The sequence below is a fragment of the Protomyctophum parallelum genome, assembly GCF_964188405.1.
Source record: "Protomyctophum parallelum genome assembly, chromosome: 3".
NCBI lineage: Eukaryota > Metazoa > Chordata > Actinopteri > Myctophiformes > Myctophidae > Protomyctophum > Protomyctophum parallelum.
The window spans coordinates 9773129-9794155 of NC_139698.1; the positions used below are offsets into that span (position 1 = coordinate 9773129).

Here is a 21027-nt window from a genome sequence, read left to right on the forward strand (position 1 = left end):
GGCGCTACAACAGGCCAAGTTGCGTCTCTCTCTCACACACACACACACACACACACACACACACACACACACACACACACACACACACACACACACACACACACACACACACACACACACACACACACACACACACACACACACACACACACAAACCCAAACAAACATGTTTAAATGACTCCTAAACATTTTGCCAAACATCACACACTCTCCTATCCTCCTGGTGGAGAGTGGAGACACTTTTTCTAGTTAATTTCTGCATCTCTTATAGGGCCCATTTAACCATATAATTAATTTGGATGGCAGATCTGCAAGTTCAGTGTCTTGAATGAGATGTGCTGTGAGTTTGCATATCTGCTATTTTCCAGCATAGGACCGTTGCGCACAGTGAGGTACCCACAACACCAGAGGGAGTGCAACAAACCATGTACAACCCAAATTTGGCACAAACAAGGGACTAAATTATTTTCGCTCCTATGCCACCAAAATGTGGAACGCCCTACCAACAGTCATTAAGACATGTGAATCCCTTGACTCCTTCAAAACCGCTCTCAAAGGGCACCTACGGATGGCTGCAATTCGAAACTGGCCTCTGTAAAATCTGAATCCCCCACCCACACCCCATTTTCCCTCACTGTATAATGTATCTTTTCCCTTTTTTGCTTCCTATATGATGAATTCCTGTTCTGTTCTTTAGCTACATAGAAGTGTCTATTTGTATGTCTCTAAATGTTTTGATGAATTGAACAATGTGGACCCTGTTGTAAACAAGTGTAATGCTTAATTGGGTCGTCCACTCACAGTTAACAGTCTTTGTATTGAGTTTGTGCTTAAAATGTACTGTAAATTCTACAAACTGTTAATAAATATTTCAATCAATCAATCAAAAGTATAAACAAGGCTTTAGGATTTATACGTAGTTTTTAGAATCCTCCTCCTCAGGAGCATATCCACGGATATCCCAAGCCGTGCATATCCACGGATTCCGGCCCATCTACTGTGCGGCGCATTAAGTGGTTTATTTAATGGGCAGGTAACAGGTTGAATGTGAGCCTATAATTACAGTAATCACCTCATTACAATCACCTGTCTGTGCAGAAGGCGCACATGGTATGTTGTTTGTCTGTACAGTTATCTTGTCAGTGCATTTGATTTGTTTGTGTTTGTGTGACACCAAACCCACAATTCAAAAAATTGTAAGATGTTGATATTCATTTTGTATTTATCCTAAGGACTCCAAATCACACCTTGGAAAGCATGAGTGTCTATTTCAAACAAAGTGTTTTTTGACTGGGGGGGGGTCATATTTTGACAGCAGGAATTGCCTGTCATAATTTCACCCCCCAGTATTAGGATGTATTAGGATGTTGATATGCATTCATCAGCCAACACTCCCCACTGACAGGTATTACCCCCCTCCCCCCCAGAGAGGACGTATAGGGCCTTAGTCCTACTCCTCCTCCCAGCCAACACTCCCCAGTGTCCCACTGACATGTAGTTGATTTACATCAAAAGGGCATGTGAGCTCACACATGGATTTCATTGATAAATATGGACAATTCGCGGACATTTTTAAAGGACAGCATGACTGTCTGTCAACCAAGGACATTTCATAATTCACGTTAATAATTCTTAAAATTATTTGTTTTGTGCGAATTCATTTACAGTTGTTCACGGTGTCTGACTCACACTGTATATAAAAAGCCCTTCAATTGTTGTGAGCATCACTTGGAGAGCGTTAATTGTCTATTCTGCATCAAAATGAAGGTTTTAGGGGCAGTTATACCAACTATTCACCCGAGGGCGCTGTTGTATCCCCTTGTGTGTCCCAATCCCATGTGACCGCTGACTGTAGAGAGGCGGGGCTATCGTAACAATTTAGACGCTGTAGTAATAAAGTGTCCAACTCCACTGGAACTGCAGCTGCATCCGAGACGACTGGCATTGCATGGACGCTTTCTTCAGTCGCCAGATGGCAAACAGATAAAGAAGTATACATCTCGCTTTAATGACAGTACTGTACCAACGGAGAGGCTGCCATAAAAACAGGACTTGTTCAACAGAGCACAACACATTCTTAAGAGGTGCGTATAGCTGTATGTATAGGATATTTATTTTAGAGAAATATAAAAGCATCCTTCTGTAGGCAACTATAGGCATAACGTGTTAAAATGTGGGGTTGTTTATTTGTGTAGTAGAATGGTAGCGTATTTTTTAGGACATTCTGTCTGTGTTGTTGCATACAATGCAACATGAGCTGACAACAAACTATAGGTGATGTTTTATGGGGCTACGACATTATAGTTTATGGACTGAGGCGATGCGCTGTTGCTAGGAGACCCATTGACAGCTCGGTCGGTTGGAGATGTTAAAGTGATGTAGTGAATGATAGCCGACACAGACAGAGACCGTTCCGTATCATTATTGGCAAGCTGTCACCGTTAGCCTGGTTTTATGGGTGCATGCTGGTGTGTTGCATGCACATATGCAGCATGACGAAAATAGCAGATCTAGCCTATATTATACAAGCTCACAACGTGAGGCGTTGTGAGCTTATATATAGCCTTATAGATCTGCTATTTACTGAACACACAACTGTAGCCTATACGTCTTTACCGCAGTCAACTGAGGCTTTGTTTATAGCCTTCATGGTAGCCCTTTCAGAACCCTTTTTTGGTATTTTCCCAAATACAAAAAAGGTATTCATGTAGTTCCAATTCCGAAAGTATATACACCTTCATAGCATGGCTATCCATGTTGCTACATGTCTCTATATCCAGTCCACCTGTCGGCGTGGGTACATGCAGAGTGGATAGCCTGCCTACCTACACATTGTGTGAATGTCTGAAGTATTTGAATATGCAAGGTACATCATTATGCCCTATAAGTCCATGTGGGCTGGGCACCAATGGTGCATGACACATACAATAAAGAATCTTATCTAAACAAACAATCTATCAGACCTATTTGTATAAGCAATTAATTAGGCAATTATGCCTTAAAGGTATATTCAGTGATTTCACTTAATTCAAATATCACTTATTTTCTTGTTTTGTTGTGATAATCCTCCCTACTATAGAGTGTGCTGGCCATATAAGGAGTTCCTCCCTGTCCCCAGTTAACCCCTGGGGGTCAAAAAACCTTAGGTTTCGTTTTTGACTCTCTATCCTGATTGGACGAAAGGCTGGGTCCCACAGCCAAAAACGAAACCTAAGGTTTTTTGAGTGAAATCACTGAATATACCTTTAAATGACAAATGTTCAACCATGTTCAACCATTCTTTAGATTACATCAGAGAGTTTTCCCACATTCTTTATCTTATTTTATAATAGCCAATTTAACATTGAGGTGCACAAGGTTGTTTAGGATACCTTTTATGCAATACAATAGGAAAATTATAGTTCTTAAATGACACCATAATAGTTCTCCACCATATAGTTCTCAAAGACACCATAAGCCATAACTGAGTGTAAAAATCAGACTCATCTGAACTGAGTGGAACTGTACTGTATTGTACAAGCCCTCATCCCGTGTGTGTGTGTGTGTGTGACACATAATGGCTGCTAAATACTCAGCTTCCAGTTCCCATCATGCACCTGTGCACAGCAGCGCCACTTTGTCACCTGTTGGTACCCTCCTAGACAGACAGACAGACAGACAGACAGACACATGGGAGCCTAAACATGGGGACACACATTGCTGTGGATTGGAGTGGCTTCACCACTCAAACGTTGACCCATTTTGTACTCTTAGAGTTACAGAGCTCCGGGTCCATTTGGAACGCCCCAGGAACCCTCAGGGTCCTGGCCTGGACCCTGCTTTGAACCACTGCAATAGGCTAACACTCCATGTATGTTATTGTGAAGCCGAAACTATTGTGAAAGGAGGGAGCTATGCTTGTCGTAGTTCGAAATACACTCTGTTGGCCTGGAAACCTCATTATGTCAAACTGTTACTTTTCAGGATTCAAATTCATGAGCTTGTACATCAGCTACTTTGAATGCTTTTGTGTGATGTATAGTGTGATCATGTTGTAGGCTGTAGGCCATTAATTTATGGGTGAAAAAACTATAATCTGGAGATAACAGGTTTCTGTTCGACAGCAACGATATATAAAGTCATTACATTATTGGCCACATTTGACTGACATAGGAGTTCGAAGCAGAGAGAGACACCTTCAAGTAGAGCTGCACGATTCTTGCTCAAATGTGAATCTCGATTCTCATACAATTCTCTTTTTTTTTCTCCATGAAAATATACATTGTCTTTAGTCTGTAGTTGCTGAACATTACTACGTAAAAAATGTGGTAAATGTGTCTCTCTCTTGTAGCAAAAACATAAGCGTAACTAAAATGAATTGGACAAAACAAGTGCTGCACAATTAGCTAAAATAGTAGAAATGAGATCGCCTATAGGTGTCTGAATCTAGATCGCAATCTTTTTTCGATTTATCGTGCAGCACTACCTTCAAGTTCACTTTCTCCTCTCTCTCTCTCTCCCATGTGTCAGTGGCTGTCGCCCGCCCCTGCCTCCTCTCTCTCTCCCATGTGTCAGTGGCTGTCGCCCGCCCCTGCGGCCAAGCCACCTGAAGGTCACTGACGGATGGATCGATAGCCTGAGCTCCCTCAGGACCGCATTTACACGCACGCCTCCACGCACGCACACACACACACACAGCAGGCAGCAGTGTGCCTGGCTAGATACCTTGTACACTGTCTGTAGTTAGACCTTTTTACAGTACGTGTACAACTTGTACTACAAGTTCTCCAATCTCCAAATTAATCCTAATCCAGGACCCTGGGGCCTCTCCATCGTCATGAGTGATAGGGTTTCAAACCGTGTGTTATCAGCAGCTTGGGATTCGGGGTGCCTCAAGGCTGACCTGTCTTTCACTTTCACTCTTGTTATGTCGGGTATAATGTTACGCAGCAGACCGGGGGGGGAGGGCTATCAGATTCAGGTGTGTTACGCAGCAGACCGGGGGGGGAGGGCTATCAGATTCAGGTGTGTTACGCAGCAGACCGGGGGGGGAGGGCTATCAGATTCAGGTGTGTTACGCAGCAGACCGGGGGGGGAGGGCTATCAGATTCAGGTGTGTTACGCAGCAGACCGGGGGGGGAGGGCTATCAGATTCAGGTGTGTGTAGCACTTTTATGTCAAGGTTGTTACTACATCATTCAGAAGGACTCGAGTGTAATGCTGGATTCTGGATGGATTTCCAGCTTGATGCGAGAAGGCTGAAATCCCTTCCTCTGAGTCTGATGTGGGGCTCTGTCTGTCTGTCTGTCTGTCTGTCTGTCTGTCTGTCTATCGCCACGTCTGTGTTCCGTATACTGTGGTGGTTGATTGTATCTTGAAAGTACACTTTGAAATTGGAAAGAAAATGCTGGATACATTATATATGTACATGTATAATACATATATTTATTAGACATGTAATGTATCACACAAATATACATTACATGTACCCCTTTAGTAACCCTGGGGACCCCCTATAGAGTGCCGAAGTCCTCCTGACGTACTCTGGTATCGTGGAAGTAATTTCTCTATGGAGAATAACATGGGGTCATTTTAAAATCATCTCATAAGAATTGTGGTCCAAAAATAAACAAACTGTCTCTGCGATATTGTCGGGGAGGTGTCTCTGTATCGTTTACGACAGTAGATCAGTCATGTTTCAGTGTCTGTTTCTATCGAAAATGTAACTAATTCAGCAGCAGTACTAACATTAGTGTTTTCTTGTAGTCCGTTGATTCTCCATATCCATATGAGTGAAACGGCCGGGATGACGTGTTTATTTTTCAAACACGGGTCTTATATGAGGCGATCTAAAAAAAAAAAACCCTATGAGGATTACAATGCAAATAAAAAGTATGTGAACCTCTACCAATATTGAAGTCAGACTTTGGTGCTCAATACGAGTCCGGCATCTCGTGTTGAAGACCCAATATGGTTAGTCTAGAGAGGGTGGAGAAATAGTCATACAAAAACACTCCTTGGGCTAAAAACAGCCATATAGGTACTTGCCCAAATGTGCTGACCTCATCACATTTGTGATGACGGCTATGGCCGTTTTCCTTCCAAGGAGTGTTTTTTGTGCAAAACTAATGCTTCCAGAGTGACGAAGATTATATGCATTGGCGTAGCAGCGTAGCGGTGACGAGGGTAAAAAACACCACTATGTGGCTTTTGACACATTAGTTACATCACCGGTGCGCATGCCGCACACACACACACACACACACAATGCACAGGAGGAGGACGCTGTCTGTCAGGCAGAGGCAAGCTGGTTAAATCATGAACGGATTGACTATAAAGCTGCTCTCTCTCTCCTCAGGCTGATGCATGGGCCCAGTGTGCACACTACAGTTCTACCCCACCAGCTCCACCCTGCTGTCGGGGCATGCCTTCTGAACCCAGCCTCAGGTAAGCTGGCCTGCTTTACCCATGTGGAACTGTGTGGTAGTGTTGTTTTTGGTTTTAGTTTGTCACAGTCTTATCTCTTCAATAGTTTTCATTTTACTAAATATAAGATTTTAGTCAAATAAATCTACAGTTGATTTAGTAGACTAAAATGTAATTATTCTTTTTAATTTTGGCGGCGGTGGCTCAAAGGGTAGAGTGGCTGGATGGTAACTGACCAACCCCCTCCCTCCTCGTCTCCCCCCCACGGCCCCCGTTGATTCATTATTCATCTTCTGAGAATAAAGTGCTGTGTGCAGTGGGTGACATCATCCAGGGTGGCTTAGTGTCTTGGCCAGAGTCCTCTTCTCTGCCATCACCGCCACAGAGTCAGGCTTGGTCCCTGTCACCTTTGTCACACTCTGGTCTGAGTGAAGGTAGTGTAGGCCAACTGAACCAGCTCTCAAAATACTCCCAAAATGGCAAAATACCAAAAATAGCAAGGAGTCTTTTCTATACAAAAACAATCAGTTTTTATTTCACCTTTGCAGAGTCCACATTAAATGGTCATTCAAACAAACCAAACAAAAGAGGTATTTACAGCCCACTGGCCAGGTTGGCTCTTTCAAGGTCTGCTCTGCTCCCTACAATCCTACGTTGATTGCGGCAGTGGCAGGTGCTCCTTATAAAGGCTAGGCCCCTCCCATTTAGACCAAACCAACCCTGGATTGATTCCACAATCGAACCAGTGCATCAATGTCCAGAGACATCACAAATCATTCATAAGTCATAACACACATTTTAAAGTGTCACACACTACTCTATAAATGATTCCCATATAATATAATCAAAGTCAAGAGATCTCTAAACACAACCCTCCCACTGTTGGCATGTTCCCCACACCCCACAGCTAGTAGTTGGTAGTTGCTCCCTTCAATGGAGTCAACAGTCAATTAACATTAATAAAGCATCACACAATATATAAAATGTTAACCATTCAGTCCCAGTGGCAGGTTGAACTGCCACAACCTTTCCTGTTTGCCTAATCAGTCTGTCTAGTCTGGCTGTGACCCTCTGACTGGCGTTGGAGTCCACTGACTGATAAAACATCAGCAGGAGCTCTCCAGAAGTCAATCGCGTTCTCCCATTCGTTTTGGAGACATTGAGCTGAAGCCGCTTCAGGTGACTCCAGTCCACAAAGTCCTCAATCACTTTCCTGTACCCCCCCCCCCCCCCCCCTTGAGCTTGTAGATCTGCTATTTTCAGCATGCAACCAAGTGTAAAATTACTTATACTGGATCTCTTGTCCACTAGTCCCTTCTTAACATTTTAGTCTAGTTTTTATTTGTTGACGAAATTGTCAGTATATTTAGTTTTAGTAATCGTAGCTTAGTTTTCATTTAGTTTCCATTTAGTTTTTTGTCAGTGGAAAAAAGGTAGTCGACGAACATTTTTCATCTTAGTTTTAGTCGACGAAATCAACACTGTGTGGTCGACTGTGTGGTCCTCAAACAGTCGACTGTGTGGTCCTCAAACAGTCGACTGTGTGGTCCTCAAACAGTCGACTGTGTGGTCCTCAAACAGTCGACTGTGTGGTCCTCAAACAGTCGACTGTGTGGTCCTCAAACAGTCGACTGTGTGGTCCTCAAACAGTCGACTGTGTGGTCCTCAAACAGTCGACTGTGTGGTCCTCAAACAGTCGACTGTGTGGTCCTCAAACAGTCGACTGTGTGGTCCTCAAACAGTCGACTGTGTGGTCCTCAAACAGTCTTCATTTCATGGATCGTCCATAACTCTCAGAGTTACCTGTAAAGCGTCCATTTGATACACCGATGAAGGCCTGACTGCATGAGTAGCCGAAACAACTCTTTGTTTGACTGAGATCACTGCTGCAGTATACCCATTTCGGACGGGCCTGATTAAAAAATTTAAAATAAGAAAATAAGTTTTTTTCAAATATTAATTCAAAAATTACAAAAATGTTATGCTGCTAAATATACTGTACACGGCAACAAGAACCCCAAAAGGGGTTTCCGGCCTGAATGGGTCAAAAATATTATAAGAAAAACTAGAAAAAGTGCCCTTCCGGGCACAGGTCTCCACCAGGTTATCCACAGATCCGTGCAGTTAGAGGTAAAAACACTTTTCGGCCAGTTATAGCGCCACCTTGAGGCTGAGTTGAAATTGTTTATGTGGCATTTCGTCCTCGGCCTAGTGGGAATGTGGGTGCACAATTTCACGGAAATCACGCGATGTGTTCATGATTTTCAGCATTTTGTTTGAAACTGAGCACTCCTGTGAACTTTGGAAGCCAATCTTAACCAATCAGGATGGAGTCTGATAAATCTGAAAGACCCGTTTCGTTGAATGGCTCTAGAGAGACTGTGTACCAATTTGCGTGATGTTTGGACAAAATCTGTAGGTGTACTGTGCAAAAACTTGTTTTGCACAAAGCGGCCTCCTGGTGGCGCTATAACAGGCCGTTCTGGAAAGTTTGGGGCAGAGGTTCATGGTTGGCATCCAGGGAGTGTGTGTGCAAAATATGGCATCGACCGGGTTAACGGTGGCCGAGATTAGCTGTTCACGGACACACGGACGGACACACGGACGGACGGACACGCGGACGGACGGAGTGCAAAACATACTCTCCCCACATGCCTTCGGCCTGGTGGAGACAATTACCTTGAGTGCTGACTGTTTCTATTGTCCACCCCTCAAGAAACCATGAGGACCCCAATTTTGAGAACCACTGCAGATGTTGCAAATCCCCCCCCCCCCCCCCCCCACACACACACACACACACAGAACCAGCGCAGTGAGCATACCATCCATTTAACAGTGTTGCTCAGAGATGTGTGGCACACCCATATGTGGCCGACAGAAATGCACCAACTCAAATTCCTTGTACGGGAAAATCTGCGGCAATAAATTGATTCTGATCCTCGCTCACGCCCATCCCTCTCATTTCTCATGCACTCTGTCTCTGTCTATATATGTCTATGTCTATGTCTCTCTCTCTCTCTCTCTCTCTCTCTCTCGCTTCATCCTGAGCCTGTCATCTCTGCCTCTTGGCTCCTTCTCCTTTGATATAGTCCATCCACCAAACACACTCTGACTCATCACTCCTGCACCCCCATCCTTGAACCCCCCCCCACACACAAACACACACACACACACACACACACACACACACACACACACACACACACACACACACACACACACACACACACACACACAATAGCAACTAAAGTGACAGACTACAGAGTCAGATGTAGCCTATAGGCAGACAAACAGGGTAGCAGTGTAGTGTCCATCCTGGATCCAACTATTAGCCCCTCGGCTGGGCACGGAATCACACAATGTAATCAGAATCATGGTAGTTGTCACATCACAGTTTTACAAGTAAAAAGGTGGGTGAAATTCGTTTTTGTGCATATAGTTCCCATCGTGTTATTTTTCCAAGAAAACAACGAAAGGAAGAAGCGAGGGGGGGGGGGGGGGGGGGGGTAGGAGATCAAGGTAAGAAAGAAGAATGTGAAGCTTGTTACACACACTGTCAGGGTGCGATCAGAGGACCCAAAAGCAGTACGACCAAAAGGCAAGATTCACAGTTCAGGATGTTTATTAAACTATAACTTCCCATAAAATGGGGCAGGCAAAACAAGGACACAGTAAACACGCTGACATGAAATGACGATCTGACATACAAGGGACTGAACAAACTGGGGTATATAAATAGACAAAGACTAACTAGACACAGGTGAACTCAAAATACAATCAAACACAGGATAGGCTAACAGGACAAAGAGGACACACAGGTGAAAACACTGACACATCACACGGTAGGTGAGACAAGGTAGGGAACAGCAACTAGGCAGACAGGAAACACTAGGGACCCATACTACAAAATAAATAAAAAAACCAACAGGGTAACAGAAAACCAAACAGAACAGGAAGACATGGCAAAATACTGAACATAAAACAACCACATAACCATAAAGGTCAAGCCACATATTAGTCCAGTGGTTTGGACCTAAGTCAATGCTCAAATACAAAGGCAGAGGAGCGAGGCGTGACACGCACACACACCCACACACACACACACACACACACACAGTCACACACACACACACACACACACACACACAAAATATATTGAATCAATGAAAAGTAGTAAAAAGCGCTTGGGACAAAACCTCTTAACTCCATTGGACCTGGAGACCTGGAGCCGTATATCTTGCGCCCCCTTATCCCTAAACTTCTTTTTGCCATTTTTTTTTTACTATTTTGATTTTTTTTTTCAAATGTTCAACTAGCCGATCTAACATTGACACATTGTGAGCTTGTAGATACAGGTAGGCAATTTGAACTATATTTTAAAAGGTTTTTCAAAATCAATAGCTGCTTGTGTGTAACCTACGTGTAACCGCCATACGTTGTGTTACCTTAAATGCCGGATGTGTCACACATACACACCTCTGTGTCTCATATACCAACATCATTTATTTTTTTAATAAGAATTTGAAGGTTTTCAGAAAACCTTTAGGTTATTGGAGGCGTTTTTAGAATCAGCCTCGGGTCTAAATGGGTGTTTTATGTTATTTAGGAGACAGGTGTTTTAACCTCTCATATAATTTCTTCTTCACTTTTACTGAATTCAAATGTCCTTTTATATAATTTGCTTATTTTGCTTAATGTTTTATGTAAAGCACATTGACTTGCCTTGTTGTTGAGAAATGTGCCATACAACTAAATGTGCCTCGCCTTGCTTGCCTTGTGTAGTAGTGCCCGGAATAGGTACTATTTTGTAGCTAATCTACTTGACAGACAGGCAGGCAGGCAGCCAGGATGACGGATCCAGTTAGACAGACAGACAGGCAGGCAGCCAGGAAGACAGACAGGCAGGCAGCCAGGAACTGACAGATCCAGTCAGACAGGGTGCCCGCTAGCCAAGTGGTCCAGGCGCATGCCACATATAGGCATTGGCATGACAGTGCGTTGCGTGTTCGAGTCCCATGACGACCTTTAACCCATTCTGACCTGAGATCAGATTCATACGAGGTTTCCGCCGGACACACACTGGTCTGATTAACCCATTCTGACCTGAGATCAGATTCTAAAAATGTCAGTCGCTCTTCGATTTAAAAAAAATAGCAGACCTACAAGCTCGTATCGCGACACTCGGTGGCGCGATATGAGCTTGTAGATCTGCTATTTTTAAATAGCTAAAGCATAACATGATGCTGACACCAAAATGGGTGCCCGGTCAGAATGGGTTAATTGCTGCATGTCTCTCCCCTTCTCTCTCTACTGTACCTCTTCACTGTACTGTACCATCTTCATCTTCGCTACCATTAAAAAATATATTTCCTGACGTTGCAGGTCTGGTGACTCTGACTATGGCCGCGTCAGTCTCGATCGAAAATCTGATCGCAGCAGCTGATTGGCCATCAGCCCCGTCACTCGACAGCGTCTCGCGACCGTATCAATCTGGCTATTAAATCGACCTATGATAAACAGTTTCTTCACAGAAACGAAAGGTTTTTATAAACATCATCATCCGACATATTTTACCGCTTTTGTTTACATGCTAGTAGTGCTCGTTCGACTGACGTCATCTGATTGGTTGGTATGAAACAATCGCTGAAGAATGCCGCTTTTGACAACTCCCATTGCAGAAACTGCTGCCGTGGGGAGGGCTTTCAGTCTGAATAATGCAGTGAAACTAAATAAAAATTCAGACTGAGTGTCAGGCTACTTGATACTATCAATAAAAGGCAGAAAAGCAATACAAATAAAGATCCAGTTAGACAGACAGGCAGGCAGGCAGCCAGGAAGACAGACCCAGTTAGACAGATGGAGAAGAGATGGCTCCCAGGCTTACTTATACTGACGCTGGTTGTCCTTGTGTGGCAGTACTGTCGTCGTACTGTGCTTAAGTAAAACATTTTGGTATTTGTACTTTTATTGAGAATTTCCAATACTGTCCTTGTGTAGCAGTGGGGAGATGCTGACAGACTTTACTGTACGCAGACATACGCGCCTATAGCCGTCTCTCTTCCGAGTTTTTAGACAACTGGTGGATGGAAATGACGCTCGCTCGCGGCTGCAACTTGACGCGTCGGCAAAGCGTTTCTGTTTTTTTGCCGACGCGTCAAGTTGCGGCCGCTCGCACAGGCGTCATTTCTATCCACCGGGAAGAGACGCCTGCTCTAGGTGCTTTCTCGCCGCCTCTTGACGCGTCGCGTATGTCTGCGTACACTGTCACTGAGGCTGGTTGTCCTGGTGTGGCAGTGCTGGGGAGACGCTGACAGGACAGAGGCTTACGGTACTGACGCTGGTTTGTTCTTGCGTGGCAGTGCTGGGGAGACGCTGACAGGACAGAGGCTTACGGTACTGACGCTGGTTTGTTCTTGTGTGGCAGTGCTGGGGAGACGCTGACAGGACAGAGACTTACTGTAGGTACTGACGCTGGTTTGTTCTTGTGTGGCAGTGCTGGGGAGACGCTGACAGGACAGAGACTCTGCCAGTCTAAATCCCACCAGGACGCCGTCCTCGCCGCCCTCAACCAGCAGAGGAAGGACGGCCTTCTCTGCGATGTCACGCTGGTCGCAGGCGAGCACAAGTTCCACGCCCACAAAGCCGTCTTGGCGGCGTGCAGTGATTACTTCCGGGTGAGTTGAACCACATTTTCCCCCCATTTGCTTTGGGTATTCAGAATAGGATTAAAACACCAACTAGGGCACGGTGGCACAGTCGGTAGTGCTGTCGCCTCTCAGCTAGAAGGTCCTGGGTTCGATTCCTGCTGGGGACGCTGTGGGCGCTGGCGGTGTGTCCTCTCCTCTGCGTCATCAGTGCCCATACCCGAGGCCGGGTTGGCGAAAGGGCCTTTCTGTCTGGAGTTTGCATGTTTTCCCCATGTCCCCTTAGGGTAGGTACCCTCACAAAAACATGCAGTAATCCTGGTCTCTAAACTGCCTCCCCCTGGCCAGCCGGGGCGCCTGATGGAGGGGAATGGAACTGGTTGGAATAACGTGTTCCTTCCACGCGCTACGTCCAACCAGGGAAACTCCCCCCTGTCAGGTGTAAAGGAGCAACTTGGACACTCAGGCATGAAGGAAGCATGAGTTCAAGTCCGTTGCTCTCCCCAGGTTGGCGGAGGGTGTACTGTGTAGAGCCCAGGATCACATTAGATAATTGACACAGGGGTGAAAAATGGGTTACAAAATCGTGGGATAAAAATTATAAAAAAAAAAAAAACACCAGCTTTTCCTATTCTAAAATATCCATTTTTATCTATTTTATTAATTTTTCGTCCTGTATCTGTTGCTCCAATAGATTAGATTAAGGAATCATCAATACTAGGAGCAATACAAGTAAGAATGTACAGGAAAAATCACACCTGTGTGAATTGAGGGGCGCTCTTACCATCCTACGCCATCATGCATCATCTCATCATCTCCCACCCAATCACGCCGGCCAACCACAATTTGCGTCCTCACATCTGCCTTCTGTGTTTACGCACCTTTTTGACTTCAATGTTTGTGTTTACACAAATACTCAAAGCTGGGCATAGGAGGGGCTGGCGCCCCTCAAAAAAAGTGATCATATATTTTGGCAAGCTAGAAGAGTTGTCTAGGTCCATGGCTCTTTCCCCAAAATATGGCAGCCGCGATGATGACGCATCGCTCAAATAAACAGCAGCGGGCCAATGACAGAGGTATCTTACTCTCATATATCTTTGCTCCATATCCCTGGGATATTCTCCATATCCCTGTCAAAAGAAGATAGGCACACACACACAAATCCTGATGAGTTGTGGTTCTGGAACACAGAGCAGAGATTAGGAAGTGGAAATTATATTAATCCCATGCTTGAAAACCAGAGACAGATTACAGTCCAGGTTCCACATGGGAAGCAGGGATCATTCCTGGTGTGTACAGTATGTGTCTGCAGTGTTGAAAAGTAATTCAGTAAATGTACTCAAGTAAGGTACAATTTTGAGGTACTTTTACTTTACTCGAGTATAGACCAATTATATATTTTTACAAACATGAGACTGGTCACACGGGTGATCTCCAAACCTGTTGTTTTGGGGAGTGCTGGTTTCAGTTCATTCAACCTCCTCTTGTGTGTTGGCTAGTGAGGTGCACCCTATAGGAGACAGTTATAATCCATTGCACAACAGTACTTACTGCACGCAGAGAACAGCTGATATACAAACTCACATCGCATCGCGGATGCGACTGTTGTGAGTGTAGAGGTCTGCGTGCGCGACACCAACGCGGGCGGAGCATAAATTATATTCAATGGGCTGCAGGTGTGTGTGCAGCCATGCACAAATGGGCTCTGCTGCCGTGATCATGAGCACGCACACCTCCCATTCTTATGACAGCGAACGTAGGTGTGGTTTTGAGGACAACTGCTTTGAATTGCTATTGTTGTTCACACACAACAGAAACCAAGGATTATATATTTCAAGAGTGAGAGAATGCAATAAAAATCCTAATCATTCTTCCTAACACCGGGAGAAAAACAGCATCTCAAAATGTGTTGGTGCATTTTTTACACGTGAGTGCAGTTAGAACTTTCTGTTGCATGGTATGAGAGGTGGTGTTTAGTTTACATTAAGCCATTTAATAATCCATGAACCATCTAACATTAAGCCAGTTGATTAAGCCAGTTTACATTAAGCCATTTAATAAGCCATTTTTTTGTGACTTGTGCTTGTAGATCGGCTACAGTATATTTGAAACAAAACTTGTCAAAATTTGAAATATTTGATATATATTTGATTGTACTTGGACTTGTGACATGCATTTATGTCCATGGACCCCCATTTGATGGCATTTCTGTCTCTGGGACCCCCAATTTATATTGTAAAATCAATGTTAATTTTACTCTGAGAGTGTACAAATTATTGTACAAACTATGATTTAGTTGGGGACCCCCTGGAACTCTCAAGGACCCCTGGGGGTCCCCATAACCCACTTTGGGAACCACTGCTCTAAGCTGTAGATCGGCTATTTTGGGAGAAGAGATGGAGCGTAAATATAACATTGTTGTAACTGTGGTTATGATGATGAAATAAATATATTGTAATTGTCTCATCTTGGTAGCCCACCAGAATGTAATTCAGCTAGATATAGCTCATTCTGACACCTGCTCAACAGTTGTACCTGATTGATTGATTATTATTGTATTAACAGTTTGTATAGTATGGGTCCAGTTCAAACTAAGAATATATCATATACAGGGTTAGAAAAAGGAAAACAATTTACAGTATAGAAAGAAGGGGCTGTGGTCACTGTGTTCATTGTTTTTAATCACCAAGAACAGATTCATAACTGTAGTAATTTTCTATCATGTCCTATGACAAGTCATGTATACATATGAATGACAATGTTTCAAATTCAACAACATTTAGGACAATGAAAATGCCATCGTAGCCAACGTTATGCAGCGTTGAATGAATGGGTAACGTTGTATGAATTCAACGCCGTAGCATATCGTTAGTTCACGTGAGGTAACGTTAACCTTTGCTAGAGATTGCAAAGGTTATTTCTAGCGATGCAGATTGATAATACGTTCAAATAACATTGGTTATTATCATATTTTTCCATAGTAAAGGACAAAAACGGCTTCTTACCTCGTCCGCCTTCCACCCTCTGCGATGTCCCTCTGTTTTAAGTCTGGTCGTGGTTTGGCTTCGTTTGAATGGGATTCTAGCCCTCACCCCTAACCCCTAACCCTAACCCTAACCCTCACCCCTAACCCTAGCCCTCGCCCTCACCCCTAACCCTAGCTCCAAAGATAATTGAGAAAACCCTTCCTCACGTGAACGCACATCAGCAAGGGCTAAGGGCGAGGGAGAAGGGAGGAATTGAGAAAGGGCCATAATCTTTGCTTAGAATTGGACGTTATGATTTAGATCAAGAATTATTCACGTTTTAAGATTTTCGGCCTCATCGGCTAAAATGGGGGGGGAACATTTTCGTTGACGTCCCCCCGGAAAATAACTATCGGTTATGATATTAATAAATCTCCATCCTGTTATCAATCTCCGTCCTGTGCGCTGGGCGTTACTAATTGATTGAACAGAGAACTCTGTCCTTGCCGCTCGGGGTGTTATATGCAGGCCTTTTATTTGCCACAGTATTTAAAAAATTGTGCTAAGAAAATTCATCGCATGGATGCATCTGGGACGTATCCTCAGTGATGTATCCCAAGGTCATCACCTGGGACGTATCCTCAGTGATGTATCCCAAGGTCATCACCTGGGACGTATCCTCAGTGATGTATCCCAAGGTCATCACCTGGGACGTATCCTCAGTGATGTATCCCAAGGTCATCACCTGGGACGTATCCTCAGTGATGTATCCCAAGGTCATCACCTGGGACGTATCCTCAGTGATGTATCCCAAGGTCATCACCTGGGACGTATCCTCAGTGATGTATCCCAAGGTCATCACCTGGGACGTATCCTCAGTGATGTATCCCAAGGTCATCGGGGTTTCGGGTCTCATGAACATCACACCCCTCACTCGGGTGACCCAGCTGGGGTGATCAAGTCCCGACTCACGTCCCAGTAGCTACCCTCGATCAGACCCACTAGGGAAAGACCAGGGCCACACAATCCGTTGGAACCACTCCGGAATTACTCTGCCAGGCCCGGGACGCACAATTCTGGCATGTGGAGGTACTAGGCTCTGTGGGTTGACTCCTGTCCGGGCCCCTCCTACGTTTCACCAGGTCCACTCCTGCTATCGCCAGGTGCAGCCAGGACCTGTGCGTTGTACCAGACTCCCAGTACCAGACACTTCATTCAGGAGTGGTGGATTCTTGAGCCGCAATGGTTCTGCAGCCTCCACCTGGGCAACGGTGGTACTGCAGGCTCAGCTTGTGGCTCGAATGGCCCTCCTAAAGGCCTCACCGAAGGTTTTTTGGGCTTCCTTCTCACGGAAGATGCAGGCTGGGGCGCCAACCCATACTGCTCCCAGATTGCCGCCTACATTACGGGCTGTCACCCGTCTCTCCGGTGGTCACCAGACTATACATGGTTCATGTCACATCGTCTATTCCTATGAGTCACTGTAAATAGAATACCTCAGAACGAATATACATCGCATGGATGCACCTGGGACGTATCCTCAGTGATGTATCCCAAGGTCATCAGGGTTTCGGGTCTCGCGAACATCACACCCCTCACTTGCTACTTTTACTTAAGTAAAAAAACCATACTACTCCACCAGTGTATTCGTTATCATGTATCGCAGTGGTTTTCAACCAGTGGTCCGGGGACCACCAGTGGTCCTTGAGGGGGTTCCAGATGGTCCCCAGCTAAATGATGGAGAGTTGGTAACCAAATGGACCCATATAGATCTTTAACTCTTGAGAGTGTAAAATGAAACCAAATGGACCCTTATGGATCCATTTGGTTTCATTTTACACTCAAGAGTTACATTTTTGTTAAACATCTGCATTACTTAATTTACACAAAGTCTATATATTTAGAACATTTGCAGGTTATCTCTACTATGGTACCACATCAATACAGCATGGAATTGTAGACAAAATCTTATCCAACAGTAACAAAATGTTCTTTATTTTTGGGTCTGAGAGGCTAAATGTCATCAAATGGTGGTCCGTGGCTCGATTTCCGAATAAATGATTCAAAGGGTTGAACACATCTGATGTCTCGGGTCTCTGCAGGGAGTTTCAGAATTCTCCTCCATTTGTTCTTCATCCTTTTCTCCTTTGTTCGGCTTTTGTTCCTTCTTTTGGTTCCGGTTTTAATTGTTGTCGTTTGTAGTCTGTTCTTCTGAGCCAATCAGCGTTCACATTGCTGCCGTGTGGAAACCTCATATGTCCAAACAGAACCTGTGTTGTTCCAATGACTCCAATTGTAGTTATTATTTAGTCACAAGCTCATGTTAATCCTTTTCTATAGATCAAACCCACCTTCAACAAAATATTGATCTACTGTATATACAACCACCTTCGCTTTCACACATGGTTACAATGTCACACCGCCTCACGCTGGCGCTAGCCCGGGCTGTGACCTTGTAGATTAGAAGTGTGATAAAGTGCAGAGCTTGTAGAATTGATCATCATCATGTATGGTCTTGTATACGTGGAAGTAAGGCATTCATTTCATTTACGGGGGAAGAAAACGTAAAAAAAAGTTCAAATATGGAGATACGATGTTTCTGCCTGACACAGCGACATTAGTTAGAGTGCCTCGTGGGATTATTAGATAAGTCTGCTGCCGCAGTAACGGCGACAGCCTCTCTCTGTGTTTCTCATTCGTGTTCATTCTGTAGTGTAGTGTACTGTGTAGTGTAGTGTACTGTGTAGTGTAGTGTAGAGTGTGTAGTGTAGTGTAGTGTAGTGTAGTGTAGTGTGTACTGTGTAGTGTAGTGTAGAGTGTGTAGTGTAGTGTAGTGTAGTGTAGTGTGTACTGTGTAGAGTGTGTAGTGTAGTGTAGTGTAGGGCTAAACAGTTATCTGGAGTTTGTCATCCGACTCCGACTGCTTTGTTTGTTTATTTAATTTGTTTATTTAGCAGATAATATACAGGAGGGCATGAGAAAGTACAACATGAGAAATGTGAACATGGAAGATATCTCTCTCTCTCTCTCTCTCTACCTCTACCTCTACCTCTACCTCTACCTCTACCTCTACCTCTCTCACTCCCACTTACTCCCTGTCTGCCTCTCTCCTGTCCCCTGTCTCTCTCCCTCCTCTCTCTCTCCCTTTCTCCTCACTCACTGACTCACACCTGCTTCATGTGCTTACTGTATGTCTCTCTCACACCAGACTTCTTAGTCTCTCCCCCAAGCATGCACGCACGCCCCTGTGTTTATGAGACTAGAAGACATTAGGAGTTGTAATTTAAGATATGTGGCCAAGCGTGAGTTGTTTACCTGGAGACTGTCAGTCCGTGTCAGCTGTCTCCTCCAATACTGTCATATTAGGGAGCCTGGACGCCCCGGGGGAAATGCATCCCGTCTGCACTGCCCTGCCCTGCCCTGCCCTCAACAAGGACCGCTGGACAGATCAGTGTTGCCACATTTGCGAGAGAAGCAGCCAGGTCTATGAAAACAAGCTCAGAAGAAGCACTTTAAACCCATACGTATTACGTACTGTACATGCATCGGCTATGGAGTGTGGCCACATAAAAACATAATTTCAAAATTATTTTGAACAAAATCTTCTCCTAGTATAATCATAGTACCTGATGATCATGTTTTTTGGCGGGGGAAACATCATGGCACTCCATCTTTAACCCATTAAGACCGGAGGCCAATTCTACAAATGCCTTCTAAATCAGTAGTTCTCACTCTCACTCCAAATTAAAAAATAAATACAAACTAGACAAAGTGCCAATCGGCACAGGTCTCCACCAGGGCAGGTCAGGTTGTGGCCTCATGGTGGCGCTATAACAGGCTGTTGAGGAAGATTTGGGCCGGAGGTTCGTATTGGAGGGATGCAGGTACAATGTTTTTCCATGTGTGCATACATAAGTTGTATACAGATCGATGCAGTTATAGCTAAAAACAGGAATTGGCCTGTTATAGCGCCACCGTGAGGCTGATTTTGAGGAATAAATTGTGGCATGTCGTCCTCGGCCTAGTGAAAATGTGCGTGTATAATGTAATGGAAATTGCACACTGTGTTTGTGATTTGTGGGCTTTTTTCGAAATGGACGAATCGTGTGAGCTTTGGAAGCCAATCTTAGCCAATCAGGATGGAATATGAGAAAGCAAACAAACCTGTCTTGATCACATGACTATGGAGATCATGTGTACCGATTTGCGTGAAATTTGGATAAAATCTGAAGGAGTAATAATAGAAAATGTGTTTTACATATGTCGGCCTCCTGGTGGCGCTATAAAGAGCAGATGTGAAAAATTCCAGGCAAAGGTTTTTCCTTGGCCTCTAGGGAGTTGGCATACAAAGTTATCCACAGATCCGTGCAGTTAGAGGTAAAAACTGTTTTCGGCCAGTTATAGCGCCACCTTGAGGCTGAGTTGAAATTGTTCATATGGCATTTCGTCCTCGGCCTAGTGGGAATGTGGGTGCACAATTTCACGGAAATCCCGCGATGTGTTCATGATTTGCAGCATTTTGTTTGAAACTGAGCACTCCTGTGAACTTTGGAAGCCAATCTTAGCCAATCAGGATGGAGTCTGAGAAATGTGAAAGACCGGTTTGGTTGAATGGCTGTAGAGAGAATGTGTACCAATTTGCGTGATGTTTGGACAAAATCTGTAGGTGTACTGTGCAAAAACTTGTTTAGCACAAAGCGGCCTCCTGGTGGCGCTATAACAGGCCGTTGTGGAAAGTTTGGGGCAGAGGTTCATCGTTGGCATCCAGGGAGTGTGTGTGCAAAATTTGGCATCGACCGGGTTAACGGTGGCCGAGATTAGCTCCTCACGGACGGACGGACACACACACACACACACACACACACACACACGGACGGACACACGGACGGACGGAGTGCAAAACATACTCTCCCCACATGCCTTCGGCCTGGTGGAGACAATAAAGAGCAGATGTGAGTTTGTATAGGCCTATCTGCGAATGTTTTAACCCATTTTTGGGTTTTCCTTAAACC

At 44.6% G+C, this 21027-nt stretch overlaps 1 protein-coding gene across 2 annotated transcripts in view; it reads left to right on the top strand.

Moving 5' to 3' along the window:
• Positions 1 to 1986: 1986 nt before the first annotated feature.
• klhl32 (kelch-like family member 32) overlaps positions 1987 to 21027 on the top strand; it is a gene marked incomplete at its 3' end in the record, with an annotated part of 76204 nt that continues 57163 nt past the window's right edge. For both annotated transcript variants that reach the window (XR_014569074.1, XM_083761723.1), the window contains exons 1-3: positions 1987 to 2084; positions 6338 to 6426; positions 12899 to 13079. Coding sequence is in view for 1 of the 2 variants with exons in the window: in XM_083761723.1 (XP_083617849.1) it covers positions 6404 to 6426; positions 12899 to 13079 (204 nt within the window). The remainder of the gene's footprint in view (positions 2085 to 6337; positions 6427 to 12898; positions 13080 to 21027) is intronic.